The sequence below is a fragment of the Tachysurus fulvidraco genome, chromosome 19, assembly GCF_022655615.1.
Source record: "Tachysurus fulvidraco isolate hzauxx_2018 chromosome 19, HZAU_PFXX_2.0, whole genome shotgun sequence".
NCBI lineage: Eukaryota > Metazoa > Chordata > Actinopteri > Siluriformes > Bagridae > Tachysurus > Tachysurus fulvidraco.
In genome coordinates, this window is record NC_062536.1 from 14,008,891 (window position 1) to 14,034,019 (window position 25,129).

General features: G+C 35.9%; 1 protein-coding gene across 4 annotated transcripts; it reads left to right on the forward strand.

Annotated features, from left to right (window-relative positions):
* Positions 1-208: 208 nt before the first annotated feature.
* On the forward strand, positions 209-22,223 carry tspan11 (tetraspanin 11). Of its 4 annotated transcripts, none has more exons than XM_027151904.2 (9): positions 209-360; positions 4,450-4,542; positions 7,163-7,354; positions 10,057-10,131; positions 10,971-11,075; positions 12,958-13,116; positions 14,424-14,510; positions 17,012-17,136; positions 20,444-22,223. In XM_027151904.2, exons 2-8 carry the CDS (start codon positions 4,456-4,458, stop codon positions 17,087-17,089), a joined length of 783 nt encoding a protein of 260 aa, XP_027007705.1. In that variant the 5' UTR covers positions 209-360; positions 4,450-4,455; the 3' UTR covers positions 17,090-17,136; positions 20,444-22,223. The 4 variants fall into 4 exon arrangements, with proteins under 4 accessions (XP_027007705.1, XP_047660306.1, XP_047660305.1 ...); XM_047804350.1 differs by having other exon boundaries at positions 210-360; positions 17,061-17,136; XM_027151903.2 differs by having other exon boundaries at positions 300-360; positions 4,447-4,542.
* The last annotated feature ends 2,906 nt before the right edge of the window (positions 22,224-25,129 follow it).

Below are 25,129 nucleotides of genomic sequence, written 5' to 3' on the forward strand. Positions count from 1 at the left end.
TCTATCTATCTATCTATCTATCTATCTATCTATCTATCTATCTATCTATCTATCTAAAGCGTGCATGTGCTGATGAGAAATGCTGATATGGATGTAGAGTGGAATTGGATGTGCAGTAAGATGAATGGTAAGTGGAGCAGAACGGCCTGCAGCAGAGGGGCGGGATGGAGCCGTGTTTCCACCCCGCCTCTCACTGCCCCTCTACTCGGACACAAGCAACAAGCTGCACTCTCTCTCTCTCTCTCTCTCTCTCTCTCTCTCTCTCTCTCTCTCTCTCTCTCTCTCTCTCACACACACACACACACATACACACGTTGTCGGGAATAAAAAAAAGAAGAAAGAGGATTTTCTTCGTCTTGGGTGAGTTTAATTTTCATCCTAAATTGCGGTGCGCTTTTTATGGGCTACTTTCCCCGACATGCACAATGCAGCAGAGAGAAACGCAGGTGCTCTGCGGTACACAGCCTGCACACGCTTTTCTACACTGTGACTTGTTTTGTAGCCTATTGTAGGTTTGATCGAACTCACAGGGAAGTTAGTTTCCTGCAAAACAAACAAGCAAAAAAACCAAAACAAAACAGCATTCTGACGACCGCAGGAGGAAGTGTCCTGCTGTAGGGCGCAAAAAAAAGCTTATATTTCCGCTTCTCTTTTAGGAGCTTTTATATAATGTCATAACAGACATTGAAGCCAGTGATGGTGCAGAAACACTGGAGGTTTTATACTCTTTTACACCGCGTTGCCAAGAAACCGCAAGTGTTTCCCCTTTAAACACCCAATAGTTGTGTTGCACAGCCAGGAAAAAAACCCTAAAATAAATCTTACTTAGATATTTGGCAAAGAGAAGCCTGTTTAAAACTGTGTCTGCACTGGAAACTTCCAGTATTTGTACGTAAACCCAATTCGAGGAGAAAAATCCATGAAAAAGTATCAAAACAGACCAAAAACATAAAAATCCCTGGAAATCAATATGACTAAAGTAGCTTACTAACCAAAAAACATTTTGATTCAGATTGTCATGACTCAACTTCCTGCCCAGTCTTTAGATACAAAAATAGTCCAGTGGAAAATCCAACTTGGCACAGAAGTGTGTATGGTTTTTTGGATCAACTTTAGCCAAAAACAATGACCATTAACATTAACAAACTGTTTGGAAATGAGTTCATATTTCTAAAATCTTCAGTTTCACGTTATTTTGACTCTGTTTACTGGATCTGCTATGGAAATAGAAGAAAAATGCAATGCAAAATGCAATGGAAAGGTGCAAAAACATTTATAGATTTAAGTTGAACTGTAGCCTTGAAAACAGATCAATATGAACTTCTTGGGAATTGGGCTAATAAGCAGTTAGCAGAAAATCTTCCATTTTAAATAATATTTGCTGTGTTTCTTGTGTCACCAATGGAAACTGAAGGGAGTTTCCAACCTTTGAGAAGAAAAATAATTCAAAACAAAATCCCACTGTGCACATATGTATAAAGTTCAAATACGGGGAAAAAATCTTCAGTAAATTAAAATCCTTGGGAATTGGGTTTATATCTCAGTTTATAATAGAATTTGCATCATGTATTCCCTGATGAAAAATTCCACATGGTAAATCTCCAATTTACCGGCTGCTAGAACAAGCTGATTGTTGATATATACTCCTCCAAAGGAAAGTTTTTGTATTGCTACTATGACTGAAACATTATGGATAAGTTGTTTTCAAGGAAATAAAAAAGTTAGAAAATAGCTGACCAGTTTCTAGAGATGGTCTACCAGTTTGACCAGCACACAGTGTGAATAATATGTGGTTGCAATTGACAAAAATATTATTTTAGAAGACGCTAAAGAATATTTTAAAAATATTTTCAAATACTGTATGTGTATTTTTTAATTTCAGAGGCTCCACATATACCTTTAACCAAAAAGCTTCAAAACTCAAAGGGAAAGGTTTGTTGATTGAAGACACTCAGATGGGCTGAGTGAAAAATCTTACCCAGTAAGGAAGCTTATTAAACGCAATCAAGGCCAAATTTGAAACTTTCAAAACATTTATGAATTGGCCCGGAATTGAGTGCATAAACATTCAGCCCCAATGCAAGCTGTTTGGTGTGGAGATAAGAAAGCCTTTAAAACAAGAGCATCCCACAAAAATAGCAGTCACTTCTCCAAGCATCATTAGAATTGTGTGTTGTGATCAAATCCAAGCAATTTATTTTCACGGAAACCACTGGCAAAGAAAAGCCTCCAAGCCCATTGTGGAAGATCACTTTTTTCTGTTTTGTGGTTTGTGGTTCAAAAGCTTTTGTGAAGATGGTAGCATCATGAAATGTGTAATGTGAAGTAATACCCCCCCCCCTTACAGGATGAGGCTCAGCTGTTCTTCCCTCCAGCAGAGACTCTGCAATACTTTAATAAAATAAAATTTAAGACTTAAGAAAATATTAAACGCTGCATGTTCGATTGATTGTTGCTTTTTTGGCATTGTCAATAATTATGCATGAATTTATATATGTTGGGGTAATAATAATTTAATGTACATATTGATGGTAGAAAATACAATAAATGTAGGATACAGTAAAAAAAAAAACCTCAGAATGATTGAAGGTAGAATTATTGACATTTTATGTGCAACTTTATCCCATAATGCACCAGGGAATGGAAACAATATGGATATCAAATAATATCAGGATAATATATATAGTATAAAGTTCATCAATGGTCCCACTTGTGCTGCTGTCTCAAACCAGTACATCCAGCTGTTCACATTGTAGCTTTCTATTAATCGTCAGTAAACCTCTGGGATAAGGTTGTTAGTTTTCTGGACTATTTAATGTTTATTTGTATTTATTATTCAAAATAAAATCTCCTGATGAAGCACCTTGGAGATAAGGGAATAGTTCTCCATCATTTAGCCCTCTAATGGATCCATTTCTTCTTGACACATCCCGTACATGCATCTGAAGTAAATAATAAATACACCTAGCAGCAATAAGCAAACCTGAGGCCAGTGTTATCTTGTATTTGTTCTGTCCTCTGTTCCTGAACCAGCTGTGCGGATTTGGGTGGGTTTTTTTTTTTTTTGGTGTATATTTTTGACCACTTCTCCCCAAGCATGCTTATTTCAGAGGCCATTATTTGCCTGTTGTTTTGACACATGCTGTTTTCATGCTCAGCCCTCAGATAGTCTTTATCACTTGTGTATGCTGGCAATTCATGGGCCACAGCTAGTAATTAACATGTCACAGGAATGAGCAGTTTGACTGCTGTCTTTCCATTTAAAAAAAAACCTCAATCCAGTCATCAGCCTCCTGGTGCTGCTGTTTTTTTCTGCCCTTTTCCTTCAGTTCTGTATTAGTCTTGCATTTTAATTAAATTTTATTTATATAGTGCTTATTAATTTTGGGGTACTGATGGCACAGTTGGTCAAGGTTCAAGCCATTGATCCCAAGATCAGGGTTCAAGCCATTGTTGGGCCCTTGAGCAAGGCCCTTAACCTGCCCCAGTGGCCCCGTATGATGGCTGATCCTGTGCTCTGAGCCCAACATCTAAAGCTGAGAGAATTCCACTGTGCTGTAATGTAATAATGTAATAATAAAGCTGTCTTCTTTTTCTTCTTCTAATTATCACTACACAGCTTTGTCCTTAATTCTACTTCAAATAATACACCGGCTCTATAGTTAAGTGTGTTTTGATTTTAATACTGAACAATTCTGTATCATTGATGAGTGAATGTAAATTTCAGGAAATTTTTTTTTAATCATAATTTAATAAAAAAAAAAGATTCAATGTGAATTATAGAAACAGCCCAAACTCGTCAGGTGTTGCGTCAGTTTTCTGCCTGGCAGAATTGCTTTATAACAGCTTTCCTTCTTCAAATACGACTTTAGAAATGTTAAAAATACAGGTTTATGTCTTTAGTCGATGTGAAGTATCATTCTCTTATTATTCACGTATTTATTGTTGCTTATATTTAGCTTATAAAATCAAAGCTAATGTGACTAATGTAACGTTTCACAAAGTAATGACTGTAATGATAAAGGCTAACGTTGGGGGTTTGGATTAGCATTTGCATACATTTCTAGAAATTTATTTGTAGAAATATGAAAGAAATTTGAAGCACATTACACTAATTTGTTTAAATTGGTGCAATTTTTATTAGATAGTATTGAGCTGAGAATCAGTCTTGATTCATTACATACTAAAACCCAGGAACAGAAATATGTATATTGTGTATATAATAATAATAATAATAATAATAATAATAATAATAATAATAATAATAATAATAATTCAGTTGATTTAAAATGGAAAAAAAAACCTAAAACAAATGCATTCTGTTTCCACTTTTGCTAAATCGTTGTAATTTATAAAACAAATGCCAATCTTTCCAACACTTGGCGCTATCATCATGTAGCCATACATAATAAGCTTTAATGTGACCTGCGTAACCCTTTTGTTCAGCAGGAAAAGATGGGGAGCATGTATAAGGATGAACAGGATGACTGGGTGACAGTCTGTCTCAAGTACCTTCTCTTCGTCTTCAACTTCCTGTTCTGGGTGAGTCTGGAGTGAGCGTAGTGTGTGGTGTGTCTGTCTTTATGCATTTCAGTGTTTAAGGAAAAAGTGTGGGAGTTTGACCTGGGGGCTAAAACTAGAGTCAGAGAAAATGAAAATAAAGACTTTACAAAATCAAATCATTGTTGGTGAGACTCAGGTGTGTGTGTGTGTGTGTGTGTGTGTGTGTGTGTGTGTGTGTGTGTGTGTGTAGGTTATTCTTAAACAGTGAATGATTAATAATAGAGCTCAGTCAAGCCCTTATGGTTCACAAAAGCCCCTTTTATGAAGAGAAATCACTTTTAAATTGAATGGGAGGGAGGTTGAGCGTATGTTTATGTATGTGTGTGAGTCATTGTCAGTAGCGATGTGGGGGCAGACATACAAGTCAGTCTTTTGTTTTCCTACCACCTCTCAGCTCTCAGTTCCTCTCTGCCTGCCAGCATTTCTGGCTTCTGATCAGGCAGCTCAGCAGCACATAAACCAGAACAGCACCCTCTAGAGTCAGATTTGTTTGTAGATTTGTTTTAAAGCTAACGGCAAAAAGCTAACCTTGGTATGAATTCTCAACACCTTCAAGTGTGTGTCTGTGTTGTGTATTGATTCCCTGAGATTGTCTTACAAATATATCTATAGACTGAAATCACTTTGTCGCTGATCCTCAGGGAAATTTGACAGCATCAAGAACAGGCTGTCGAGCAAGCAGTGAGCAGCTATGCTCAGGGAATGAAATGGAACAGTTCTTCTTTATCAATTTCACATATGAGTGGTTCGGTGGTGTGTAAACAAAAGATTAAAAAACAATCAGAATGAAAAACCTTTAAAAAAAGTTTAGGTGTTACATTAAGCTAGGGTTAGCTTTGTAAGAATAAAACACGTCACTGAAGCTCATTCAGAAGTGTTTTTTTTAAATATTTCTTTTAAAACATTTACAACAGCAATGGCAATTTTTTAAATGTATTATGTATTTTATTAATTTACTAATTAATATTAATCATTAGGATCAAAAGCTTTTTGTTACATGCACTGTGAATCGATGTGTATGTGACTTTTTTTTATTATTTTACTTTATTGTGAAACTTCTGTGGGATAAGTTATTATTTACATTCTGTCAGCTATAGAGGTATCTCTAGTTAATAAGAGACAAAATACCTCATATTGTCAGTTATCTCTCTGTTACACCTTCCATAACAATAAAATAAATGTCTTATTAGAGGAAGCTTCAGCATATCAACAATGTTGTGTCTTGTTAAATAACATTTCTTTAATTATTAGTCATGGATTATGGTGAGCGTTTGTCATACATGTCCTTGCGAATGAGCTGTTACTATAGAAACTATACTGCATTAGAAAGAGCACATTAATCTAACTCTTGGGCTGCGGTTATTGTGTGTAATATTTTGTTCACTCTGTTAAACTCTGAGCCTCTCCAGGGAACTACGAAACTAGAGAACACAGATGTTTTCTTTTTTTAGTCTGAAACAAAGCTGGCTTCAGCACTGAAGTGGGCAGAGTGGTATGTGGGGTAGCTCATCAGGCAGATGTCCCCGGAGGGTGGGGTCTGATTCTCTGGGGCTTTTGTTTGGATTCAGAAGGAAAGGGAATGGAGGGCTGGAATGTGGGAGAGTTCACTGGAACTTCCTTGAGCTATTATGATGGCAGGGTGGGCTAAAAATGAAAGAATGGAAGTGAATGTTCAAATTGAACTAGAGTTTGAAGATGCAGTGTGTAGATGACTGTATTTTTTTAACAGCTCTATTAAGCATGTAATTTTAAAGATAAGTTTAAAGAAGAAAAAATGTAGAATACTTTGCAATATTGACAATATTGTAGCTAGTATTTATTTATTTATTTACTTACTTATTTACTGACCTATTTATTTATTTATTTATTTATTTATTTATTTATTTATTTATTTGGGTTTATTTGTTTTGTTGTTTAGTTGTTCTTGCTGTTTATTTATTTATTGAATTTATCTATTTATTTATTTATTGAAGTTAGTTGTTCTTGCTATTTATTATTTATAGTATGTATTTATAATTATTATTGTAATTGGGTGTGTTTGTTTGTTTGTTTATTTATTTATTTATTTATTTTAATAATTACTTTTTATTTATTGGGAATGTATTAATTAATTAAGTTAGTTAGTTAGTTAGTCAGTTAGTTATTACATTTCAGTTTTCTATTTTTTTTTTTGTGACCCAGAATATTTTGCTAGCCTAGCCAATTAAATAAGAATGCAAATATATATATATAAAAAATAATTTTAAATACACACAATAATGTATAAACAAATTTAGGGTAAAAAGTGGATTTTGTGTTTAAGGAAAGAAGGTTGATTATTATATTAATGTAATCAGCTGCAAGACAATATACACGATTATGAAAATATTTATCATTTCTATAATAATAACTAACACCAGAGCTAGACAGCAGATTTTTACATCATTTATTTCTAACAAAACAGATGAGAAGAAAGATGTGTATGATACCCTACATTTTGGAAGAAATTGAGAAAATGAGCATTTTGATGGAATGACGAAATTGTTTTTTGTTAATTAAAAGATATCTCATATCTCTCTCTCTCTCTCTCTCTCTCTCTCTCTCTCTCTCTCTCTCTCAGATGGGGGGAGGGGCTGTGATGGGGGTGGGAATCTGGACCCTGATTGATAAAGGAGATTATTTGAGCCTACTGGCCTCTAGCACATTCGCCGTGTCAGCCTACATCCTCTTGCTGGCCGGCGGCTTGGTCATGGTCACAGGATTCCTGGGCTGCTGTGCTGTCATCCGAGAGCAGAGGAGCCTCCTGTCTGCGGTACACTCACACATATAGATCCCACACCACTGGTCACTCATGTCCAGCATCTAAAGCTATTAATCACTAACATGACTGGCAAAAAAAAAAAAAAAGGAACTGATAAATCATGTAATTACATGTCTTGTTAGTCGTTATCTTCCTGACCATTATATGGCGGCCTGCTGCTGATTCTGAGCATGACTGTGTGACAAATGAGCCGACACACGTCCCACTCTCCTCCATTTTTTTAAAGCAAGAGAAAGTGGATGTGACTACGTGGCTATTACAGCTGTTCTATTTATAGCTGACCCTCTCTATTGCATGACAGTCAGTTAAGAAATGGTGCCAACATAAGATGTATCTCATTCTTTCTTTTGCGCCATTTAGATTGCATGGTTAATAACAGCAGCTGGATTTACTTCCCCGAAAGCGTGATGTAAAACTCTGCAAATGAACTATGTGTGTATTTAACATTCTGCTTACCTTAAAAGGAAACATCTCATACTGTCTTTCCCTTACATCTAATCATAAAAACAGAAACACACACCCACACACACAAAATCACCATCACACTGGTCACAGCTTAGAGAGAGCGAGCAGCTGTACAGCACTGTAATGACTGGCCTTGAGTTTGCCCCTGTAAACGTTCTGCCTCCTGTCTTGCTGACAGGAATTATCCTCAGCCATCTAAGTGTGTGTGTGTGTGTGTGTGTGTGTGTGTTTGTTTATCTATGTTTGTGCCAGCTGTTCTTTTGACATTGACGCTGCCAGTGATTGTGTTCTGTTTGTTTGTTTTTTCTGTCCGTCAATCACTCTGTCAATCACGCTAATGAGAACTCTTCATCCCTTACACACCGTACACTTTATTGTGTGTTTCTAACATGCGCTTATAATGTTTAAAATGATGTGTTTGACACAGACTAGAATTTGATGGGTAACAAAATTATTAGCACAAAAAAAGAAAATATAAAAAAAAAAGTATTGAAAATATTTAGTCAAACAGTTGCCTTAGTACTATATTGTGATGGAACGTTGCATGTATTAAGTAAGTTAGAAAATGATTTAAAACGGATTGTTTAAGCCGAGGCTTCATCACGCGTATTATTCCGCTTCACACTCATTTCAGTGTAAAATACAGAACAGCCAGATAATTCTCCTTTGAGCAGTAAACCGTTCTGTGCTGTGAAAAACCTTAACAACAGGTAACACGGTAAAACCCGAATAAACACTGACAGCACTTTTTCCACGAGAGAATCATTTTACTTGTAAATGAGATAAAGCTTGACAAAGACTTATATAAGTTCTATACATGCAATGAATATTTGAATGAAAAATAAAACAAGACAACAACGACACTTTTGATCTCATAAATCTATAATAGTATTATCATAAATTCTTATGAATCAGGATGAGCCGAATTGTGCATGTTTATAGAGTTCGAACTTGACTTTCAAGCAGCCAAAAGACCTATAGTGTAGCATAAAATGCTATTGATGCTAAAGCATCTGCGACAGTGAATTCACATGTGACCATCTTTGTAAATAGCTGAATTATGTATGATTGTAGTGCTACAACTTGGCTTTTATGTAGACGAGTAATCCCTATTGACTGTTTAGCTTATAGAAACCTAATCTTTTGACAAATTGCAAAACTGACTCTATTTCAGTTGTTCTGTCAGTCATGAAACTGTGATTTCTTTTGTTATTGTGATGTCATTCTTTCAGAATTTACACTTCACTTAGGAACTAATTAAAAGTGAAAAGACAAATGGGTATCTTTTTTTTTTATCGGTTCGTCTCACAACTAGTGTAGATGAAAATGGAGATAATGCCCGACTAAAAGATGCCTCATACATTTTGCATGGTTCTGGGAGTGCATAGGCACGTAAGTGATGGTCAAGGAGACAGTAAAAGACAAGGCACTGGTAGTAGTGCTGAAGAGGAGTTTACAGCCTGTAGGCGATTTTACGTTGCTAATTAATGCAGATTGTTTCATTTAGCTAACAAACAAAAAATATTCTTGTCACCTTTTGTGTACATTTCATTATTACAAATACATGTCATGTTTCTCTATGTTGTATAAGTCTCAGACATTTTAAAAGTCTGGCTTGTGTAGACTAGAGTAAACAACCCGGTTTGTAGGTTGTGTCTTTTTTTTTTTTTTCCCTCAAAGTCTTTGTACAGAAAAGTCATACGATTTACTACAATTATAGGTGCTGTGTCCGGATTTTGTCTGGTTACTTTTAAATGAAATATGGTGATAGTACAATATATAATGATCAAATATTTTGATATATTATACTGGGTTGTTTTATCGCTTCCCTAAAATGCCTAAAGACTAAATTCGGTAGATTGGATACATGTCCAATTAGATAACGAATGACAAAACATGACAGATGACAGAACTGGAATTGTGTACTGAGGATACACAACCTGAACTAAGTAGATCATTAGGAACTTGAAGCACTTCATTAGAAATCATGATTGCAGCTGGATATCTGTCTGGAAGTGTGTGTAGGTGTTTGTAAGTTCACCGTACATCAATCTTCATATGGTGTAAGTGAGACATTGTCATATAATGTGCTTCTCAGCCCCTATAGTTTCATTATTGAGCTTATTGAATTAATAATTTAGTCTTTAATTATTAATTCAACTAATGACTTTGTATAAAACTGTTGCTGTAACATGCTTACTTTTTTTTTTGCTCTTGTCCTCCTGCAGTATTTCTCCTGCTTGCTAGTGATCTTCCTGGTTGAGCTTGTTGCTGGAGTTCTAGCATATGTGTATTATCAAAAGGTGAGTCACACACACACACACACACACACACACACACACACACACACACACACACACACACACACACACACACACACACACACACACACACACACACACACTTAAGCATTAACAAAGACACACAAACAAACGATCAAACTTGCAAAAAGACACACACACTAACATGCAAAAAGACACACACTCACTTAAACATACAAAAAACACACTAACTCAAACATGCAAAAGGCACACACACACACACACACACACACACACACACACACACACACACACACACACACACACACACACACACACACACACAAACATGCAAAAACACACACAGACATGGGAAAAGAAACACACAAACTCACTCAAACAAGCATAAAGACAAACACAAACATGCAAACACACACGTACAATCTCACTCAACCATGCAAAAACACACACAAGCTCACTCAAACGTGCAAAGATGCACACACACTTAAATTTGATGACTCAAATATTCTCCATTTAAATTTTATTTATTTATTTTTTAATAAGTGCATCACTCAGGAACCTGAAGTGCACTTCTGCTTGTTGGAATTTTAATGTGTAAATACTACACTGGTGGATGTGGTAGCCCATTGCTCAAGGTGTTGGAGTACCAATCAGAAGGTTATGAGTTTTAATCCTAAGTCCACCAACATTTCAACATCATACAGCATCACAAATGACTTCTCATGAGGATTTCAGATCGCTCTTTTACCGACTGCACCTCTTCGTTTCCCAATCATCAAACCCTCTCACAAAAGTCTTCTTGTATTTTAGTCAAAACATCCCACATTTATTTGTCTTCATCTCTCCTCACTTTCTCTCAGTTGAGCGAGGAGCTGAAGCAGCATCTGAGTACGACAATGACGAAGAACTACGCTCAGCCAGGGAAGGAGGGCATCACTCAGGCAGTGGACAGCCTGCAGCAGGACGTAAGACAGTCCACATTAAAATCCTGACCACCAGGACATAGGGCCATAATTTAAAACCTTGCATGGGGAAATTATTATTATTTTTTTTAACACAGATAGTATCAGTATACTAGTATTATGTAAGGATGAGTATATAATGAGTCAGTGTGGTCATTCGGTTAGCAGCAATTAGAACAAGATCATGTCAACATAAAATCTAACATATTTGATAAACAGGAATAATACTGCTTTTCCATTGTCAGTTTTTATATATTTCTTATTTATATTATTTTGTTTACTGACAAAATAAATTAAACAAGTAATCAGTGATTCCTACAAGGAAATTTCCTGTTGGAATTTTATTATTTTCTTTATAAATAATATATTAAGTATACTCAAAGTCATATAACATTATTATATATACATTAATATAATAATATTAATGATGGTAGTTACTAAATAATATTTGTTTAAATGAGTAACTGTACAAAAATCTATGATTTTTTAAGGAACAGGTTTAAGATAGTAAAAAGTTTCTCAGATCTTATTTGACAAATTCTTCAAATTCGTGCTTGAGTGTAGTCTGCGCATCAAGTGAGCAGATTTATACACAGAAAAGGAAAGAGACACTGTGAAAGGAAACACAGCTATCAGCATTCTCTATTTTTAACCAGAACATGAACAATTTTTTTTTTTTTTTCAGAATATGAAAACTTCAGTCTCCAGTTTTTTGTTGTTTCCAACAGTGCGTGGGATGACTGAGGCACTTAGTCACTTAGTTCATTTAAATTACACTTGCACTAAGACAGGCACATTATCCAGTCCTGATTATTAAAATAATACTCGATTCCTCAAGTAAACAATTAGACATTGAAATTTAAAATCAAAGCCAAATTACTGTTACTATTTTGATATAACAGCAATTTCCCAAAGTGTTTGTTCCTCTTACAAAACAGCAAATTATGTACAGTGAATATGAAAAATCGGTTTTGTGAGATAACAACCAACACCGTTCTGGTGAAAAATGTAATCTAATACTTAAAAGCACCTTTTGCTTGGAATACATTAGATTTGGGTAAGAGTCTAATTCCGTAGCACATCTTGTTTTGTCAGAATTATTCTGCTCCATCGTCCAAAAATGCTCTAGATCCCTTTGCATTGCTTGTGGGGTGGGGTGGGGTGGATTTCCTGTGAACTTTCATCTTCATCTACTCAAGCCATTGATTTATTCATTTGGATTTGTGCTTTGGGATTTTATCTTTTTTTATTTTCAGCTGTCTAACAGAAGCCTGCACATTTTGTGCCAGAAATAGATTGGTATTTGGAACTATCCAATAATTCCCGGTATCTTGACTAGAGCTCCAATACCAGCTGGATAGAAACATCCGCAAAACCTAACATTAATGCTGCCACCAACATGCTTTAGCAATGGTATGGTGGTCTTTGGGTCATAAGCAGTCTGTTAGAAATATCCCAAATGGTACTACTTTGGTCTCATAAAATCTTAACAAATTTGGCAACATGGTTTGGGGTGAGTTAAGTGAGCTGGATGTTTTGTTTTTTCATATAGACACATTACACAATTCCCATTATTGTGAAGAATACGAGATTGTTGTCATATGGGGCAGTGGTGGCTCAGGGGCAGAAGTGGCTTGGGACAGTGGTTGCACAAGTGGTTTTAAGACTCTAGTTTGTTGATTAGAAAGTTAGGGTTAAAGTCCCAGCGCTGCCAAGCTGCCACTGTTGGGAAATTGTGCAAGGCCCTTAACCCTCCCTACTCCAGGGGTGCTGTATCATAGCTGCCCCTGAGCTCTGACCTCAATTGGGAGTGGAACCACTACTGTTAGAGCAACTGTTATTAAGAATTATGTGACCTAACACCTTATGACATTTCACACTGCAGTTTAAGTGCTGTGGAAGCAACAACTCGTTTGACTGGCAGAACAGCGTGTACATCCAGTCCCCAGAATCTGAAAGCAGAGTGGTTCCTGACAGCTGCTGCAAAACTGTGACACCTGCCTGTGGCCGGCGAGACCACCCTTCTAACATCTACAAAGTGGAGGTGGGTGTTACATGAATCTCGTTCCCACAGACTCGCGTAAGTTATTTTAAATGAGGTAAAGTTGTAACCAGCACTGGGATGCTTAATAATTATAATTCTTTTAATATGCCACTTGGGGAAGGTGTGAATGAGGAAAGTACAGCTATAAGTCTAGCAGCTGCTCATGTTGACATTATAGCAGTTCTCTCTGAGCTGACAGGAAGGTGCTAATGCTAGAGCTAACTCCCCATTGAGCCATATACAGTACATTACATTACAATATCAGTCCACAATCTGATTAGTCCCTTCGGGTGAGATTTTATAGAGGGGTGTAGTCATACATCAAAATCTCTTAACTTAATGAAATCTTGTAATGCCAGATGACAAAGCGTAAATATTTGAACTCCCTAACGTTCAGGACCTGTCATCAGATCCAGCCTTACTGTTATTACTCATGACTGCATGGCTTTCCAAATGGTTAAATGTTGTAACTGAATAATACGCTTTAGAAATGAAACTCAACATTTGTAACATGGGTTAACATAAGAGAGGGAAATTGCCATTATTTGGCTAATAATTCATCAATGGCTAGCCATAATTTATATTTACCACTTAGCTAAATTACTACTAGTACAAACATTGTTTTCTGTTAAGGGGAAAATGTTAGACTGTTTGTAAAGGACAGCAGAGTTTATGTCTTCTTGACGTGTTCTAAAACCCTTGGAAGTTAGCTAGACGTGTGACTAGCTAGCTAGCTAAAAGACAACTAACTGGATAAACTAAATTCTCATGCCTCATCACTTCCGGTGTATATATTTTTATTTTTATATATGTTTAAATTTGATGTGCATTTTATCCAATCCTAGTTGTTTTCATAATTAACAGGACATGTTTTTAGCTAATGTTAGCTTGCTTGTTCATTACCGTTAAGTCTGTGTGCTGTTTCTGGAGTGGTGTATTTTTAACCAGCAGCAATTAGAAAGTTATTATGCATATATAAAGTATTTTTTGTCATTAGGTTTTGACCTATTGTCAATATACTGACTTCACTGACTAGTTTGGCAAAGCAAGGAAGTACAAAAGGTTTTCATAAGGGGTTTTAGATAATACAGCCTTTAAGTTTTTGCAGTTTTTTTCTGCTGAATGTTTTAGCTTCCGTCCGACTGGACAGACAAACATGGTGCCAAGCTTTTAGAAAACAGTGTAGTCTGCACAGAAATTAAATCTGGCATGTGGGTGAAGGTGACCTGCTCTCACCAGCAGAGCACAAGCGCAGTATGGTGTTTGTGTCTGTTCTGTGAAGTTTAAATTGCTCTTGTGTCTTGCAGGGTGGCTGTATTACTAAGCTGGAGCAGTTCCTGGCTGACCACCTGCTCATCATCGGTGCTGTCGGGATCGGCGTGGCCTGTCTACAGGTAATGCCTTGGTTATTAGAGCTCTAGATCTTTTTGATTGTTCAAGCTGTTACTTACAGTATTATTTAATTTAACTTATTAGAATATATTTTTGCTTATACCTGCTTTAATACCATAGCTATGAGAGATTCTCAATTCTGATTGGTGAGAAGATAACAGCAGCTTTATTACAGCAACTCTAACAGAAATCACAGGTTTATATCAATGCACTCATTCTTATATGTTATTGTTTCTATGGCAACAGCTTATTCACAGGAAATTGGATTTACATTTATTTACATTTACGATATTTGGTGGACATCATTACCCAGATCTTTAGATTTGATCTCAACTGAGCAATTGAGGGATTTCCTTCTTCTTTTGTTATTTTACTTTAAATAGCTTGGTATGGTATGGAATCAGATGTCAAATTTTTTATTTATTTATATTATAAATAACTGACAGATTTTCATTACCAGACAAAGACAAAGTTAATTGTAATTTAAGCATCAACACGGCACATTTCAGCTTCTTTCAGGACCATTTATATTGAGCAGGTAAAATGGCTTTAAGGTTTAGAATAATGCCACCTCAACCTTGAACCTACACTGAACCATTGATTCAACACAGAACAATAAGGCACTTGAACATTGATCTGATGTTTAAGTGACGACTAAAATGGACTGTTACCTAGATCTGTGGGTCAGTCTAAAATGGAAGACTATATTTACCTCAGACCTCGATTAGGCAGTATTGACAGATCCCTCGCTACCGCACGAACAGAGAGAGGACTTCCAAGTTTAGTCTTATTCTCCAATGTCAGTATGTTGGGTGCTATTGATCTGTTTCCCATTATATAAACCCAAGCACTTGTTTCTGTTCGAGTCAGATTGCATTATATGAATTTTCTCTGACATGTTGAAAATATGGCATCCGGGTGGGAAGGGTTCACATGGCACAATGTCTTACTGAATGGTTAATTGAGGATGAACAGGATGTGAATCATATCTCAGACAAACTGTACACCTGAACATGTGATATACAAATAATCTTCAACAAAGACACAACAAATAGAATAAAATGACAGACATTTTTGTCATTTTTATATTATTCAGACACAAAATGTAAGACAAATGGCTCAGAATCGCAGACAGTATGCTTGTAAGTGGGCAAGACTTTGCAAAGAGTAGTTTAAAAACATTTTTTTTATTACACCGGAAATGGTGTTAGGACCCTCTGGTGGTGTGGAATGATATTGTTAAGTTACCCTGTGACAATAAAGGACAATAAATTGGGCTTTTCACAATTTTTTTTTGGTTTTGTTTTGTTTTATTTGTGAGCAGCTGTCTGTATAAATATATACAATTTATTAACATACTTATGGGTTGAATATTGATGGTTTGTAGTGGAACTAAGAAAACAAATCATAGAAAAAAAAATTTAAATGGTCAGGAGCCGAATGGATGGAGGCACTTAGGAGGGCAGAAAGTACAAACCCTAATAAAGGGACACCTTAAATGGAGTTGAATAACTAAAAATAATTGAACATACTACACTCTTTTTTTGATAAAATGCTTATGAGTAAATGTGAAACCTAAGATGCTAAATACCTTTCTGAAAAAAAATGTACCTTGAACTGTGGTATCTTGAACATATTTCCATATGGCTGTTACATGACACTACACGACAAATACAATTTTGTTTTGCTCATAAGAAGGCAACAATCAGTTCTTAATACATCAGGAACAAGGCTCACTGCAGTAGCACTGTTCATGTCCTTGAGCCACATGCACCAGAGTGTCACATGGCTGACTAATCACCGTGGAAACCTTTAACTGTTTTAAGAATCTACTGTTGAAATCATTTTACAGGAAATAAATAAAATAAACTCATAAGTTAAACTAAAAGTGGGCAGAAGCACCTCTCGAGTGAGTGCAATAATTAAATTGGTGCTCTTCAGCGAGCTGTTATTATTATTTTAATAAACAGATGGTATTGGTGCACAGAGGTCAAGTGCTCTGTAGAAATAATTGTGTAAAAACAGGACGAATGGGCATGCAGGTGACCTGGCTAATGTTTCATTTCAGATGGAGATACTAATTTATATGTTGTCTGTTTATGTGTATTTTATGTGTATGTGTGTGTATCTCATTTCTCCTAAATATATGATCCATTTGTGCCTCAGTAAACATTGTGTTTCAATACTTTGTCTTTTATTAAGTCTCTGTCTTGCTTTCTCTCTCTCTCTCACTCACTCTCTCTGTCTCTCGCTCTCTGTCTCTCGCTCTCTGTCTGTATATGTGTAAAGTAGTATTTTCTCTTTCCTCAGTAATATTTAATAAGCTGATAATCATATACTTTTCATCCAATTAACATTTATGTATTTTAATGATTTGTCTTTTGTCTCATGTCTCTCTCTCTCTCTCTCTCTCTCTCTCTCTCTCTCTCTCTCTCTCTCTCTCTCTCTCTCTCTCTCTCTCTCTCTCACTCTTTGTATGTGTGTGATGGTTCTGTATCTGTAGTTAGCAGGAGCACTGTTGACTGCCTGCTTTATTTATCTGCTTTATAAAGAAGAGGAAGAAGACTTCTCTGATGTTTGAATGATCAGCCCCGCTATCTGGCTCCTCAACAGCCATGTGGGCGGAAGGTCTGCCTTGTGTGTGTGTGTGCTCTCACATGTGTGTACTGTATAAGTGCATCATGCATGTTAATACAGCATGTTGTCATCACCTCATCGTGGCTGTGCTTTCCGAATATGAGCACAGAAAATGCTTGTTCTGCTGCTTGCACGTAACCAGGCTCAGTCAGTATGCAGACCACACTGCATGGCTTCTCTTCCTTCTTCATCCCTTAAGTTATAATCATAGATATATGACAAATACAAATATATGACAGTTTTATAAAACAGCAACATCACACACTTGTATCTAAGTGTGTAAGCCATCGCAGGTATATAGAAACTTCATCACTACACTTTCTAAAACGTTATCTTTGTGGCACAGATGTGAACTTTCCCAGAGATCAGGAGCAGACACAGTACCAAAAAGGTCAACACCTAGTGTCAAATAAAGTTTAAAAGACAATCTTATCAGCCAATAAGAGAGCAGGAGCCGTGCGTTTGGTAGTTCACCCAGAATGATCTAGAAAAATAAATCGTTTTTGAAAAACTGGAATATGACCAACTGAAGTGACATGGTCTTTTTTTATCTGAATATTTAACATTTTTAATAACCGTGGCACAAATTTGGATCTTGACTGGAATGTTATTAAATTGAAGGCACGAACCTGCTCCAGGATGACAATGCCTCTGTGCACAAAGCAAGTCAGTGTAGAAGAACCCACGTATCCTTCACAGAGCCCTGAACTCAACCCCAGTGATCCCCTCTCGATGAATAGGAATGTCATCTACGTGCCAAACCTCCACACCCATAACTCACTGCAGCTTTATGGCTGAATGAGCAAATCCCCACAGTCACACTCCAACATCTTGTGGAAAGCTTTTCCAGAAGCACTTATGGGTGTGATGGACAGATTTCAATATATTTTAGCCAGTATAAATTCTGTACATGTTGACAGAAACTCTTGGTAGTGAGGCACTACTCTATTTACCACAGTTATATTTCAATTTAAAGACAAAACAAATTACCTTGAAATTATTGTTAGAATTTTTACATTTTTCAGCAAAAATCTCCATAATCCCTTTTCATTCTTCAATACCATGTCAGTAATTTTACAAGTCTCAAAATATACGTTAAAACTAAGTCTTTTAGTCTCAGTCTTTTCTGAGAGAGAAAGAGATGGTCGACCTGTCATTCTTTATCCAATTTCATATATTTTGTGTTGTTGAAAATTGGTGGTGAAATAGAATACGCTGTTTATCTGATATAGGATACACTGCACATTATGTATGTAGAGCGTTTGTCTCCACTCTTTCCTTTCGGATCCTTTTTTCCTTCTGATGCTTTTAAGAGATTATCTTACACAAACACACACACACACACACACACACACACACACACACACACACACACACACACACACAAAAAAAAACTTGACCGATTCTACCTTTCATTAATTATTTGCAACTTCCCTTTTATGGGTAAATTAAAGCCTGTAATGTTCCCTCATCCATCCACCCCCCCCCCCCCCCCTGACTGGCTCTTAGTGTCAGATTAAAACTTATAGACTAAGTAGTAGATCGTGTGTATGCAATTTTTCAAGTCCAAGACATTTTTGGTGTCTGGCGATTGTTTTGTTTTGTGTTTTGTTTTTATTGAAACTATGAACTAACAAATCATAGAAGTCTATCAACCAATTCTACTTTAATTCAATCTTAGTACAATAATTAAATTTTTTTTTTTTTGACAATCATTATTATAGAAAAATTACAGATTATCCTATTTATTTTACAACCAGAAAAAAAACATCACAAACACAAACACAAACATCACAACTAATGAAAATACAAGTAGGTGTGGTAGCGGAGCATAAATACAATCACTTGGGCCAGCAACGTAAAACTCCTTAAGACTATATGAGGAAGAAATCTTAAGAAGAACCAGACTCCAAAGGGAACTCATATTTATCTGGGTGACCAGTTTATACAGGTCTGTTCCGTTGTGGCATTAAAGTTTATCCCATGCACAAAGTGGGAAAACACTTCGAATACTTCTCTATCACACATCACCAAGCACACATGCTTTCACATGTATATTTACACTGAGGGGCAATTTATTATGGGTAATTCACTTGTAGCTTGTGTATCTGTGAGGATGATAGGCAGCTCCACACAATTCTTCACATCAGTAGGTCATGATTTATTTATTTATTTTATTTATTTATTTGTTGTTGTTTTTTTACTCAAATTCAATTTTAGATTTCAGTTTTGTGGTTTTCAGGTTTCATTTTTGGTTCTGTTTTATTGGTAGAAAGAGATTCACTTATTTTCATAGAAATTATTGTCCACTATAGTACTCTTGGATGCAGCCTGTGCAAAGCCTCTCTCTCCTAAAAAATAAATTAAGATAAAATAAAACAAAAAAACAAACAAACAAATAAATAAATATTAATACCTATTAGCTAAGATTAATTTTTATTATGTTATTGTTTTATATTCTATTTTTTATTTATTCTGTTCTATATAGATGCCATTGTATACATTTGATAGGAAATGGGATTTATAGGGAGTAATGTCGTACCTTTCAGTCTCTTTTATGCAGATCGTCAGATTTTACTCTTCAGATATTATTTATTGTGCCTCATAAACCCAAATATGTAAAAAAAAAAAAAAAAAAAAATTCAATTGAATGTTTACACACAGGCTGTTTACTCTCTCTCTCTCTCTCTCTCTCTCTCTCTCTCTCTCTCTCTCTCTCTCTCTCTCTCTCTCTCTCTCTCTCTGTGATTTTAATAGTCATTACAAGTCTAACTCTTTAAACACATGCACGTGAATAGTTACACACTCCCACACATGCTAATTGACCCGAATGCAGAACTGCTGCCATAAGGGCTGCTTTACACCTCGGTTTCCATAGTAACTGGATGCTGCTCAATCTCTTTATCAGATGCTTCTATAAAGAGCTTCTTCTACAAATACAACTACATACACTTATAGTTAAAATAATAACTATTAACTATTCGCTATTAAAATACTCAAAATAAATTGGCCTAAGAATGATGCTTGAACTTCTTTTTTTTTACTTGTGCTTATGTCACTTATCCTAAATCCTGATGCCCATCGATGAATTTCTTCTCAGCACTGACCTTGAAGTCAAAAACTAACAGCTTATTTTGTCATTCTTTATAAGTGCTCAGTACAGTACAATGCTTCTCTAGAATATATACTGTACCACATATATTCATCTATGGGCTTCTGTGATGCCAGTGCAAAATTATTATTATGCAACTTTATATATACACATTTCATCTGTGTGGGTTTTTTTTTTTTTTTTCAGATCTGTGGGATGGTGTTTACTTGTTGCTTGCACAGACGGATAAAGCTCGACCCGTACTGATCGATCAGCAGAAGCTCTACGTGTTGCCTCGAGTCCTTGACGCCAGTTCACATGCTTGATTTGACATTCCTCCCTTTTCTTTTTCCTAAAATGCATGAATGTACTCTCCCTCCAGTATAAAGTTACACGAATATGTCTTACTCCTTCTTTTAACCTTACAGTAATTATTTATTTCCAGGAGTCTTGTCTCTGTAATGTAGTAGTCTCAGCAAGAATGTAATCCGGTTATCCTAATGCTTGTGTTCTTATTACACCCAAAGGTTTTTATATAATCTACAAAAGAAAAAAAAATCTATTTTTTTCTATGAGCACTCTATATGTAACCAGTTAAAGCTGCTATCTTTATGCAACTAGAAGCTATTTTTTCTTAATCATAATACAGTATAATGTATATAAATCATATAAATGACTGTGATGCAGTCAAATGTATTTTAGCATTTTCACGTGAGCTATGAATGTGTAGTAAATGTTTTGCTAACAAAATGTACACTGAGAGCCTGAGAACTACTGAGATGCTAAAAATAACAGGGATTTTTGGAGTATAGCATACTCTATAAGCACCCTATGGTGTATTGCATAAGAATTCACCTCACTGAAATTTTACAGTTATCATGTATATTAGGTTTAACATTTAAACTTAGTTGGGATTAATGTATGAAAGGGTTCATTTAAGGGTCTGGGCTTTGACTTGTTCTGGTTGTTGAACTACCCATGTAAAGCGATGGCTGTAATGTTTAAGGTTGTTGTACAGCTAGAAGGCAATTTGCCCTGACCAGTTTTCCAATCCCTACAAATGAAGCTTCATGCTGCCACCACCATGCTTCACAGTGGCAATAGTATTTATAGTATATAAGTATATATAATGAGTAAAAAAAACAGAATAAAAAAGTTCAGAAATGAAGTTTTGTGTAATAAAATTTAATGACAGGCAAAAAGTATTGAACACGCTTATTGAAATTTATTTAATACTTCGGACAAAAGCCTTTGTTGGTAATAGCGGCTTCAAGACGCCTCCTGTATGGAGAAACTAGTTGCTTGCATTGCTTAGGTGTTATTTTGATTTTCTAAGTTTTCTTTGTCAGTATATATGTTTTATTATCTCCAATTCAGACATTAGGCTCTCAAACTGCTCTGATACCTGATGCATTAACCTGAAAGTGTGAACTTTCTTTATCTTTTTAAAGAGGCCTTTAACACACAACTGCCTTTAATAATAGAGCATTAAGGGCTATAAATATTTTGAGATTTGGACATGTTAGATACACGCAACCTTCATGCAGTCTCCATGAGTTATTTAAGCAAGTACTATAAAAATTCAAAAACATTTTCTGCCACCGCTTGATATGGTTGTCATAGCAACCTGCATCTAATTGGGGGAAAGAATCTTTGCATTTTATTGTCAGCAGTTGATGTTTAACTTTTAATTTGTCTTGTGCATGAATTTAGTACTTGGGAGAATGGTGCAAAAATAACCGACTATGCTTTATTTAGTTGGTTTATCATTTATTCAGCTACATTATATTGTACACCTATGATTATATCTGTCCAGTATGTCATATATTTGTTGCCTAGATGCCTTTAGAAAAATATGTGCCTCTTTCAAAGGACAGCAGATGTACTACTTTATACTGATGTAGCAATGGCATGTTCTATGTACTAGGTGTGTATACTGATCCTTGTTACTGAAAATAAAATATCTTTTGGAGATAAATTTGCTGAATTCAAGTGTAGTGTTCATTCTGAGACATTGCCACCTTCTCTCCAAAAAAAACCAAAACCTTATATGGTCAGTTCCTAGTTGAAGGCTATAAATTCATAATGCACCTATAAAGCATGCTGATGTCCATCTGTGTTTATGTTAAAAAGTTGTTACTTCACAGGTCCATGCAGACAAACATGAGTAAATATTCATGACTGAACCTTCTCCCCATGTCTATGTGGCTTTTTAGGTTTCTTTGGTAGATGGTTGACGAATTGGCGATGCCATGTGGAGTGTATACCCACCTCATTTCATTAGTGTTCCATGGATCCTTCACAACCCTGGATATGTTCAGGGCTCAGGATAAGGTTCAGGATAAAGCAGGACTAACAGAGAGTGAGTATTTAAAATGTGACCTGCTTTAGACAGCAGGTGGAGACAGAAACGCATATTTACAGGCTAACTGCAGCGTTAAATGTAATGTATATGACCGATGTGTTACAGCTAGGCTCAAAATATAAGTATGTTTCATAGGTGGATTAGAACCAGGATGGCAGCCCTGACGTCACATGGCGGCAACTGGGTAAGTTGTGTAATGAGTTTTGGAGTTCCTAGAGAAATTAAAGCCAGATTTCTTATAGGGGTAGAACTCGATTCTGGTTTTCCATAGGAACACCTTTATCAAAACTTTAACTATTAATCCTCATTTAATCCCACAGCGATGCTGAATTCCCAGTCTGATTACTCAGAAGGTTTTGATTCATTTTCTATAACATCAGTTCTGATGATAGTGTAAGTGCCATTAAAGTTTTATATAGATTTGCTATTTCTAATACCGTAGTTGTTACTACAATGCCTGCTTCACAGGGATTAGTATGACAGACACAACACATAAACAAATGTTTTAAATGTGTGTAACTGTTGATATGGTAACTTGTCTATGAGTTCTGGTCTCCAGGGACCTCTTTGGAAGAGTCAGTAGTATATCTTTATGAATCCAGGATGGTCTTCAGGACGGAGGGATTTGTGGTTGCTCGATTGCTCGACAAGGCAATGAATTGCTTTTTTTTTTAAATGTGTAAAAAAAAAAAAAAGATGCTAAAGAGGAGGTGGCTGTTTTAATGTTGTGGAACATACAGCTATAATGTAACTATAAACGGATAAAAAGTGTCATTCTTCAGTAAATAAAAAAAATCCATGGTATAATATATTTATAGTAAAATATCATATTTTTCTCTAACAGAATGTTTGAAGTGTTTTAGTCTTTATGTAATGCATGGAGGATGATTCATGTACATGTGGGTGGACGTGCCAAACTGCCTCCCACCCCAAACTGTCTTTATAAAGCGAGATAGCATAGGTGTCATTTCTTTCTACACATCGTGCATAAGGCAGACCTGTAAGAGTGTGAAGTCTTGAAGAAACTAAACTGTACATAAAATATATTGTACAGTCTGCTCTCTCAAAACATGCTCAAATGCTTTTAATACAGGACGTTGTTTCACAAAGGATCTCCATAGGACGTGGCCCAAAAATCTTTATTCTCTTCCTCCTATGAATTACTTTTTTCATATATATAAAATATATGAATGTACTGTAGATCAGGTCATAGATCAGTCTTCCATAAAGCTGAGCGTGTAAGTGATCAGGCTCCTGTATCACAGACTCGGCGAGCCCTGACTCCAGAACCTGTGTTATAACCTGTAGTAAATGTGCCAGAGAGATTTAGGATGGGATCAAAGCATGAAAGATATTGCCTTTGAGATACAAAAGCTCTGCATGTGAGAAGGTCCAGAGTCAGAGTCGGTCATTGCTGCAGCATAAATCTGCCCCTGTATTACTGTCAGCATGTGGACATGTGTCAGAAACATGCAGGCCCTCGGAGAGATCAAGTACGCCAGATGTTGGTTTCCCAGGTCGGGCCTGCTCAAGAACTCTGCCAAACAATGTCCTCGAGCCACTCTAAAGACAAAATAATGTGCAGAGGAATTGAGCTGTTGGATTAAACTGAATTATTCATTCAACTTCGCAATTTTATTACACTCTACTGCATTGACAGAATTGTATTGGGGGGGCATCAACGTGCATAAAGCCTTAAACTAGGATGCTAGGAGGGTTAGAATAGCTTTAAGGACCCTATCAGAAAAGATTTTTTTTTTTAATGCCTTTTTAAAGCCATTTAAAAGTTTCCCCTTAATTTATATTACTGAACCAATTCATACTGATCTTACCTGCTTTTCCACATGTCTTTCTAGTGGCATCAATAATATCATGTACACTCTTAGATAGAAAGTTTCCGGGATTCTTATAGGTAAAATAAATTGTCATTCCCTTTTTAAAAGAAATTATATATTATATATAAGTAGCTAAAACCTATTCACAGAAGCTTTCCCCCCAAATTGTATTTGATATCTAATTGAAGAGCATCATTAATATGCACCTTCTCTTAATGTCTGAGATAAAGTAATATCAGAGCTCCAATTTGAAGCTTTAAAAAAACAACTTACAACTTAAAAACAACTTAAGGTTTTAACGAGACTAAATTAGTCCTATTTGGATTATTGACTCTGCTTCAGTTATCTTGATATAGCTTGGAAGTAAAAAAGGAAAACAGTGTCATTAAATCCTTTTGACTTTTTCTTTGTGTTAAAGCTGCATTCGGTCTCTTAGATATGATCAGTTCTATTGGATTGAGTTTTATTTTTTGCAGTACAGTAAATACTGAGATGTTAAAAAATAAAAAATAATAAAGGTAGGAGCTTGTTATTTTTACAGGCCTCTGCTGCTTTTACATTTGACTAAAGCCCCTTGTAGATTCGAAGTCTGACCTCTGGCTGAGGTGGAAAAAAACGGCTCCTCGAAACCAGAAATTCTGGAGAGTTTCCTCAACCCAAATTCCAGCACGTGATGTCAAGTCAACATCATCA

Bases quoted from the DNA above. Each gene is read 5' to 3' on its own strand.
- tspan11 (XM_027151904.2), top strand. From the start codon at position 4,456: ATGGGGAGCATGTATAAGGATGAACAGGATGACTGGGTGACAGTCTGT. The intron at 4,543-7,162 runs GTGAGTCTGGAG...TCTCTCTCTCAG, and splicing joins TCTTCAACTTCCTGTTCTGG to ATGGGGGGAGGGGCTGTGAT. The intron at 14,511-17,011 runs GTAATGCCTTGG...CTGTATCTGTAG, and splicing joins TCGGCGTGGCCTGTCTACAG to TTAGCAGGAGCACTGTTGAC.